Source organism: Sinocyclocheilus anshuiensis, unplaced genomic scaffold (assembly GCF_001515605.1).
Source record: "Sinocyclocheilus anshuiensis isolate Anshui unplaced genomic scaffold, SAMN03320099.WGS_v1.1 scaffold801, whole genome shotgun sequence".
NCBI classification, from domain to species: domain Eukaryota; kingdom Metazoa; phylum Chordata; class Actinopteri; order Cypriniformes; family Cyprinidae; genus Sinocyclocheilus; species Sinocyclocheilus anshuiensis.
The window spans coordinates 1278619-1288901 of NW_015536541.1; the positions used below are offsets into that span (position 1 = coordinate 1278619).

Below are 10283 nucleotides of genomic sequence, written 5' to 3' on the forward strand. Positions count from 1 at the left end.
CCACCGGTGACTATTAAGAATACTCCAATAAAAATAGCGCCATGATGTAGTGAAGGCATAATGTAAATTCATAACATTGATCTATCTGGAAAGTTCCGCGCGCATTGTCCAGCTTCAAGATGATACTGAGACTCCAGGGTGAATCAAGTTCATCAAACGGAGACTTGTCTGCATTGGTTCACTTCTAATGGAAACTGCATATCCTGTGCGCATTTTATGACTGATAGTACCATCATATTACCCAATGCCTTGATTTAGGCACTTGTAGTAAAAAAGGACATGGAGTGCATTATGCAAATGTAGCATGCACTCGATCGAAGCGGTGATCTGCTGTTCACACGCATCAGGTTTAGTCCATGCTGTCAAATGAGCGCAGCTGCCTGCTGTGTTGTCAAACTCCTCTACCGTTATAGGAGCATCATTAGAGTTCATGCCCCACCCCAGAGCCGTCTGTAGGCCAGATGGTTATTGGCATGAATTTGAAAATATGATTCCCAACAAGATAATCCGTTATAGATAATCCCTTATATCTGTTTGTTTTACATGGCGATCCCTAACCTTTTTTTAAATTAGATTTCCCCCCAAATATGGGCAGGTTTGAATGAAAATCCAGTTGATAAATACATGTAGTAGCCTTTAACACTGTTAACCGTCATACAGGCGCATCTCAATAAATTAGAATGTCGTGGAAAAGTTCATTTATTTCAGTAATTCAACTCAAATTGTGAAACTCGTGTATTAAATAAATTCAATGCACACAGACTGAAGTAGTTTAAGTCTTTGGTTATTTTAATTGTGATGATTTTGGCTCACATTTAACAAAAACCCACCAATTCACTTTGTAAGTCATTTGTAGAAAGCATATTGCTCACAAAATACACATAGGCCTAGCTTTTAGATTTTTCTTTATGAGTTTGTTTTATGTTTTTTTTCTTCTTTAGTTATTAAAGGGATAGTTCACCAAAAAATAAATAATAATAATGATAATTTTGTCATCATTTACTCACACTCATGTTGTTCCAAACCTGTGGCCTATGACTTTCTCTCTTCTTGAAGACAAAATAAGATATTTTGAAGAATGTTGGGAAATGTTGCCGGTAGCTTTGACTTCCACATTATGGGACAATATGCTACTACATGAAAGTCAATGGCTACTGGCAACTGTTTGGTTAAACACATTCTTCAAAATATCTTCTTTTGTGTTCAGCCGAAGAAAGAATCTCATACATGTTTGGAACAATTTGAGGGTGAGTAATTGATGACAGAATTTAAATTTTTGGATGAACTAACCCCTTTAATGTTTGTGATGAACCTACTTGAAGAGATTTTCACATTTTGTTCTACAACATAAATTAAACACAGTCATTGTGGATTTTTTGAATACGAAATTGCTAACTTGTTGCCAAATAATTTTAGTCAAGCAGGTAAACTTAATTTTCTGTGGTAGTCGCATTCCTTTTTAGCAGTTTACTAGCAATAACATAAAACAAAACATAGTTTAGTGGATTAAAAAAAAATCACATTTAAGGTATAACTGTGTCTAATGTAGCCTGTGTTGCAGAACAAAAATGTTCCAGCAAACATCTTCCCCTAAGCGTTTAGTATGGTTCCTGGTTTGATTATTTTTAACCATAAAATAACGTTCCCAGAACCAGTGTTGGGGGTAACGCATTACAAGTAATGCGAGTTACGTAATCAGATTACTTTTTTCCAAGTAACTAGTAAAGTAATGCATTACTTTTTAATTTACAAGAGAATATCTGAGTTACTTTTTCAAATAAGTAACGCAAGTTACTTTTTTTCCAATTTATTGATTGACAGCTCTCCTGTCCCCATGTTGAGAGAAATCAGAAGATGCTACTGTAGTTCTAAAATAAATATGAATATGCATTAATTAATCTCACTCACAAAACAAAAAAACAGATTCAGTATTCCTCAAACTGAATAAAAAAAATGCTCAGAATATACTCAGAATATGACGCAAACCTGCAATAATTAAATGTTAAACAACACAAATATCCTTTATGTATTTAATCCCATTCTATTAACCAATGTCTTTGCTTCTGACCTTCGATGATCCAGTTCAACCATACTAATAAGCAAAAATTACTCTAGACAAACATTTGTGTCTTTTTTTTATTGCTGAAGTGTGCTGAAATTTCTTCTTCTGCATTCTACTGTACGGACGTAAATTTACATTTCCTTCAGCCTGAAGCTTATTCATTTCACTTTTGGTATGAAAAGGCTTTTATATTTGCCAAAAATAGAACTTTTTTATTTTAAAAACAAACAAGCAAACCCTGTCCAGATTTTAAAAGTAACGCAAAAGTAACGTAACGAATTACTTTCCATAAAAAGTAACTAAGTAACGTAATTAGTTACTTTTTTATGGAGTAACGCAATATTGTAATGCATTACTTTTAAAAGTAACTTTCCCCAACACTGCCCAGAACATTCTATGAACCAAAGTATTTAGTCTTCCATTAATTTTTAACCATAGACATTATTTTACTCATTATCAGAAACCACTATGATAAAACCCTCTTCTAAATCCGGGAAAAAATATTCTATAAATATTACATTATAGAATTGGAATAATATTTTAAACTGTAGTATAGGAATTATTTATTTGAAACTGAAATGCATGCCTATAACTGTACCTCTATCACTAGTCGCCTCATTTCTCTGCTACTGTATGATAATGAACACATCTCACTGAGGCAATGGTGTGACGGTGTTTCTTTCTTGTGATTGGCTGAACAGACGACACGCAACCACTGGCGTTATCTGATTTGACGCGCTACTGGCCAATCATCGCAAGTTGGAGGCGGTGCGTAGACCACCTGTGCAAGTTTCTAAACAGCGTGCAAAATATAGATGGCAAATAGTGCGCCTTGCAAGTGGGGAAACTATGCGCACAAAGGAATACGAGAAATCGCATTGAATAACAATTTATTAGGCAGTGCTAATACATGTGGGTTTATGTTCGTCCGCTGTGAATACAAATAAAAGCATTTGTTAAATCAAAAGCCGTTTTTAAATTGCATTGTAATTAGGCGATTCGTGATTTAAAAAGCTGTCGGAATGGATCCGTTGTTATATTTGGGTGCGTTAGTGGTTTTGTTTTTGGTATGGATTAAAGTGAAGGGCTTGGAGTACGTGATAATACACCAGAGATGGATCTTCGTTTGCATCTTTCTGCTCCCCTTATCAGTCATCTTTGGTGTGTACTATTACCTGCGCGCGTGGATCATCTTCAAGATGTGCTCAGCGCCCAAGCAGCACGACCAGCGAGTCAGAAACAGTCAGAGACAGGTAACTGCGAAACTTCGAGCCGAATGCTTTCATATGTTACCTATTATACTTTCATTTATAATTTAATATTTCATATACTTCAGTATTGCACTGATGATAGTGCGTTATGCATACAAATGAGAAATGCATGTAATATTAATGAATATGTATGAAAAAACAAACAAACATGAAATGTGCAAACGGCTTGAACTATAAAGGTAGGCAGTGCCTTTTCAAAGAAAAAAAAATTGATGGTACAATAAAAAGTAGCGGGCAGGCTCTCTGCAAGTTGTGGGGGTGAAAGTACGGGCGCGGCGAAAAGTTACTGACACGCCCCCTACTGTTCGACACACCGGGACAGGTTCACCAGTGTAGTTTTCGGTCATTTTATTGTGGTTTTTACTGAATCAGTGTAAAGAATAATGAACATATGAACTTGACTTCGATGCAATCTGGTTTTGATCAAATGTTGACCATTTAAATTGTTCAGGTGCGAGAATGGAAAAAAAGAGGGAGGGAAGAAACACGTGCACAGGTCGTCCAGGATGGCTGACTGTTTCTCTCAGGGTAGGAAAATACAAGAAGACGAACAAGAACATCATGATTAACATGATGGACATTCTGGAGGTGGACACAAAACGGCAGGTGGCTGATGCCAGATATTATTTTTTGACAGTAAAATTGTTTAAATCTCATCTCCTCATTTAAAGTTAAAGGAATAGTTCACCCAAAAATGAACATTTGCTGAAAATTTACTCACACTCAGGCCATCCAAGATATAGATGGGTTTGTTTCTTCATAAGAACAGATTTTGAGAAATTTAGCATTACTTGCTCACCAATGGATCCTCTGCAGTGAATGGGTGCCGTCAGAATGAGAGTCCATGCAGCTGATAAACATCACAGTAATCCACAAAACTCCTGTCCATCAATTAATGTCTTGTGAAGTGAAAAGCTGCATGTTTGTAATAAACAAATCCATCATTAAGTCCTTTTAACATCAATCTGTTTAAAACCCATAATAACGGTTCCTTTATTGAATTCTCTGTTGTCCTTAAAATACACTGATTTATTTGTTTAGAACCGTTTTGGACTGTTTTCATTTGTAAACGGTGCTTGATCTGTGCATGTTTCTTTCCTGGTTCAGATGAAATTACTTTTTTGAAACAATATTAAGGATAGAGAAAGCAATGGTTTGAAGTTAAAAACATCTTGATGGATGTGTTTTGTACAAATACACAGCTTTATGCTTACGCTTGATGGGCTGGAGTCGTCTGGATTACTTGTGGATTATTGTGATGTTTTTATCAGCTGTTTGGACTCTCATTCTGACGGCACCCATTCACTGCAGAGGATCCATTGGTGAACAAGTGATGTAATGCTCAATTTCTCCAAATCTACATCTTGGATGGCCTGAGGGTGAGTAAATTTCATTTTTGGGTGAACTGTTTGGAAAGACAGGGCTTTCATTGGAATGTAAACACGTATGTAGATAAGAATTTTAAAAATAATTTGTCATATGTGATTATTAACATTAATATAATGTAAAATGAGGAAATGTACTATTTTTATAAACAACAAATCAAACGTATTCCAGGTGGTGCGTGTGGAACCCTTAGCTAGCATGGGTCAGGTGACCGCTCTGCTCAACTCTATTGGCTGGACCCTGCCTGTGGTGCCTGAACTCGATGACCTCACAGTTGGTAGGTTTTATGAGAGAACCAAATAAACAAATGTTTAATTATTCCTGCATCATTCACTGGATGTTTTTTTATCCAAAACAGCTTTGCATTTGAGGACTTGGCCCTGTAGTACATTTTCTGTAAGATAGTAAATCTGATTATTATTTCAATTATTGTAAATTTGCTGGAAAAAAGTATGTGAACCTTTGGACATACTATGAATTTCTGCATAAATTAATAACACAGACACATAAAGGGTTCATGTATATATATTTTTTCCTGCTGTGTTAAGCCTAGTTATGCTTGTTTGTTACACCAAGTCTCAGATTACAGCAAATTCTTATTTATGTGACATCTAGATGCATTTGAACATTTTCTATTCAGCACACCGTAACACTTCTCTCCATTTAGATGAAGACTGCAAGTCATCTCTGACCTGTATAATCTCTCCCTTTCTTTCCACATGCTCCACAAGGGATTTGTTTAATGTCTCTGAGCACTTGCAGATATTCGCTTTCTTTAAATGGAGCATAACGTTCTCTCCTGATCAATATTATATGCCGTGTGTGGTGCATCAGAGGCTGTTTATAATTTGGTTATGGATGAGCATAGTCCCTGTTTCAATGAGGCAGATTAGATTAGGGCGGATACGGGTCCTATTGCTGAAAGTGTTTATAGATCCCAGAAAAGAGTGCTCATCGGCGGAGAAATGTTTTACACGGACTCTCCTTCAAATTCATTTGTAATTCTGTAGAGACACAGTACTTAGTAATAAGACATGGGAAAGGTGTGTTGTGTTTGTAAAGTGTTGAATGATATGAGATATTTCTGGCCACATGTATTGATTCCTATATCTTCGATACTGTAAGCACCATATGAAAGCGATTGTTTTATACAGTACCATTTCTAAAAGCAGTTTAGAGTCCTGTATCTATAATCAAAGGTCAGTTATTTGGACTTTTATCTCTCAGTTGGCACTTTTCACAAATAGTGTTGACTTTGGTGTTCTATTACACTTTTTTTTTTTTTTTTTTTACAAAGGTCACAAACATTAAAATTAAAAGAATTAATGCATGGAAAAGGAATGAGAGAAATCAGAAGATGCTACTGTAGTTCTAAAATAAATATGAATATGCATTAATTAATCTCACTCACAAAACAAAAAAACAGATTCAGTATTCCTCAAACTGAATAAAAAAAATGCTCAGAATATACTCAGAATATGACGCAAACCTGCAATAATTAAATGTTAAACAACACAAATATCCTTTATGTATTTAATCCCATTCTATTAACCAATGTCTTTGCTTCTGACCTTCGATGATCCAGTTCAACCATACTAATAAGCAAAAATTACTCTAGACAAACATTTGTGTCTTTTTTTTATTGCTGAAGTGTGCTGAAATTTCTTCTTCTGCATTCTACTGTACGGACGTAAATTTACATTTCCTTCAGCCTGAAGCTTATTCATTTCACTTTTGGTATGAAAAGGCTTTTATATTTGCCAAAAATAGAACTTTTTTATTTTAAAAACAAACAAGCAAACCCTGTCCAGATTTTAAAAGTAACGCAAAAGTAACGTAACGAATTACTTTCCATAAAAAGTAACTAAGTAACGTAATTAGTTACTTTTTTATGGAGTAACGCAATATTGTAATGCATTACTTTTAAAAGTAACTTTCCCCAACACTGCCCAGAACATTCTATGAACCAAAGTATTTAGTCTTCCATTAATTTTTAACCATAGACATTATTTTACTCATTATCAGAAACCACTATGATAAAACCCTCTTCTAAATCCGGGAAAAAATATTCTATAAATATTACATTATAGAATTGGAATAATATTTTAAACTGTAGTATAGGAATTATTTATTTGAAACTGAAATGCATGCCTATAACTGTACCTCTATCACTAGTCGCCTCATTTCTCTGCTACTGTATGATAATGAACACATCTCACTGAGGCAATGGTGTGACGGTGTTTCTTTCTTGTGATTGGCTGAACAGACGACACGCAACCACTGGCGTTATCTGATTTGACGCGCTACTGGCCAATCATCGCAAGTTGGAGGCGGTGCGTAGACCACCTGTGCAAGTTTCTAAACAGCGTGCAAAATATAGATGGCAAATAGTGCGCCTTGCAAGTGGGGAAACTATGCGCACAAAGGAATACGAGAAATCGCATTGAATAACAATTTATTAGGCAGTGCTAATACATGTGGGTTTATGTTCGTCCGCTGTGAATACAAATAAAAGCATTTGTTAAATCAAAAGCCGTTTTTAAATTGCATTGTAATTAGGCGATTCGTGATTTAAAAAGCTGTCGGAATGGATCCGTTGTTATATTTGGGTGCGTTAGTGGTTTTGTTTTTGGTATGGATTAAAGTGAAGGGCTTGGAGTACGTGATAATACACCAGAGATGGATCTTCGTTTGCATCTTTCTGCTCCCCTTATCAGTCATCTTTGGTGTGTACTATTACCTGCGCGCGTGGATCATCTTCAAGATGTGCTCAGCGCCCAAGCAGCACGACCAGCGAGTCAGAAACAGTCAGAGACAGGTAACTGCGAAACTTCGAGCCGAATGCTTTCATATGTTACCTATTATACTTTCATTTATAATTTAATATTTCATATACTTCAGTATTGCACTGATGATAGTGCGTTATGCATACAAATGAGAAATGCATGTAATATTAATGAATATGTATGAAAAAACAAACAAACATGAAATGTGCAAACGGCTTGAACTATAAAGGTAGGCAGTGCCTTTTCAAAGAAAAAAAAATTGATGGTACAATAAAAAGTAGCGGGCAGGCTCTCTGCAAGTTGTGGGGGTGAAAGTACGGGCGCGGCGAAAAGTTACTGACACGCCCCCTACTGTTCGACACACCGGGACAGGTTCACCAGTGTAGTTTTCGGTCATTTTATTGTGGTTTTTACTGAATCAGTGTAAAGAATAATGAACATATGAACTTGACTTCGATGCAATCTGGTTTTGATCAAATGTTGACCATTTAAATTGTTCAGGTGCGAGAATGGAAAAAAAGAGGGAGGGAAGAAACACGTGCACAGGTCGTCCAGGATGGCTGACTGTTTCTCTCAGGGTAGGAAAATACAAGAAGACGAACAAGAACATCATGATTAACATGATGGACATTCTGGAGGTGGACACAAAACGGCAGGTGGCTGATGCCAGATATTATTTTTTGACAGTAAAATTGTTTAAATCTCATCTCCTCATTTAAAGTTAAAGGAATAGTTCACCCAAAAATGAACATTTGCTGAAAATTTACTCACACTCAGGCCATCCAAGATATAGATGGGTTTGTTTCTTCATAAGAACAGATTTTGAGAAATTTAGCATTACTTGCTCACCAATGGATCCTCTGCAGTGAATGGGTGCCGTCAGAATGAGAGTCCATGCAGCTGATAAACATCACAGTAATCCACAAAACTCCTGTCCATCAATTAATGTCTTGTGAAGTGAAAAGCTGCATGTTTGTAATAAACAAATCCATCATTAAGTCCTTTTAACATCAATCTGTTTAAAACCCATAATAACGGTTCCTTTATTGAATTCTCTGTTGTCCTTAAAATACACTGATTTATTTGTTTAGAACCGTTTTGGACTGTTTTCATTTGTAAACGGTGCTTGATCTGTGCATGTTTCTTTCCTGGTTCAGATGAAATTACTTTTTTGAAACAATATTAAGGATAGAGAAAGCAATGGTTTGAAGTTAAAAACATCTTGATGGATGTGTTTTGTACAAATACACAGCTTTATGCTTACGCTTGATGGGCTGGAGTCGTCTGGATTACTTGTGGATTATTGTGATGTTTTTATCAGCTGTTTGGACTCTCATTCTGACGGCACCCATTCACTGCAGAGGATCCATTGGTGAACAAGTGATGTAATGCTCAATTTCTCCAAATCTACATCTTGGATGGCCTGAGGGTGAGTAAATTTCATTTTTGGGTGAACTGTTTGGAAAGACAGGGCTTTCATTGGAATGTAAACACGTATGTAGATAAGAATTTTAAAAATAATTTGTCATATGTGATTATTAACATTAATATAATGTAAAATGAGGAAATGTACTATTTTTATAAACAACAAATCAAACGTATTCCAGGTGGTGCGTGTGGAACCCTTAGCTAGCATGGGTCAGGTGACCGCTCTGCTCAACTCTATTGGCTGGACCCTGCCTGTGGTGCCTGAACTCGATGACCTCACAGTTGGTAGGTTTTATGAGAGAACCAAATAAACAAATGTTTAATTATTCCTGCATCATTCACTGGATGTTTTTTTATCCAAAACAGCTTTGCATTTGAGGACTTGGCCCTGTAGTACATTTTCTGTAAGATAGTAAATCTGATTATTATTTCAATTATTGTAAATTTGCTGGAAAAAAGTATGTGAACCTTTGGACATACTATGAATTTCTGCATAAATTAATAACACAGACACATAAAGGGTTCATGTATATATATTTTTTCCTGCTGTGTTAAGCCTAGTTATGCTTGTTTGTTACACCAAGTCTCAGATTACAGCAAATTCTTATTTATGTGACATCTAGATGCATTTGAACATTTTCTATTCAGCACACCGTAACACTTCTCTCCATTTAGATGAAGACTGCAAGTCATCTCTGACCTGTATAATCTCTCCCTTTCTTTCCACATGCTCCACAAGGGATTTGTTTAATGTCTCTGAGCACTTGCAGATATTCGCTTTCTTTAAATGGAGCATAACGTTCTCTCCTGATCAATATTATATGCCGTGTGTGGTGCATCAGAGGCTGTTTATAATTTGGTTATGGATGAGCATAGTCCCTGTTTCAATGAGGCAGATTAGATTAGGGCGGATACGGGTCCTATTGCTGAAAGTGTTTATAGATCCCAGAAAAGAGTGCTCATCGGCGGAGAAATGTTTTACACGGACTCTCCTTCAAATTCATTTGTAATTCTGTAGAGACACAGTACTTAGTAATAAGACATGGGAAAGGTGTGTTGTGTTTGTAAAGTGTTGAATGATATGAGATATTTCTGGCCACATGTATTGATTCCTATATCTTCGATACTGTAAGCACCATATGAAAGCGATTGTTTTATACAGTACCATTTCTAAAAGCAGTTTAGAGTCCTGTATCTATAATCAAAGGTCAGTTATTTGGACTTTTATCTCTCAGTTGGCACTTTTCACAAATAGTGTTGACTTTGGTGTTCTATTACACTTTTTTTTTTTTTTTTTTTTAAAAGGTCACAAACATTAAAATTAAAAGAATTAATGCATGGAAAAGGAAT

The 10283-nt window shown here is 35.9% G+C and overlaps 1 protein-coding gene and 1 pseudogene across 1 annotated transcript; both read left to right on the plus strand.

Moving 5' to 3' along the window:
• Positions 1-2895: 2895 nt before the first annotated feature.
• On the plus strand, positions 2896-5022 carry LOC107697555 (delta(24)-sterol reductase-like). Its single transcript, XM_016498353.1, has 3 exons — positions 2896-3315; positions 3785-3939; positions 4891-5022. The coding sequence occupies exons 1-3, from the start codon at positions 3177-3179 to the stop codon at positions 5020-5022; spliced, it is 426 nt and encodes a 141-aa protein (XP_016353839.1). The 5' UTR covers positions 2896-3176.
• Positions 5023-7117: 2095 nt separating this feature from the next.
• The window catches only part of LOC107697410 (delta(24)-sterol reductase-like), a 9214-nt pseudogene continuing 6048 nt past the window's right edge, over positions 7118-10283 (plus strand).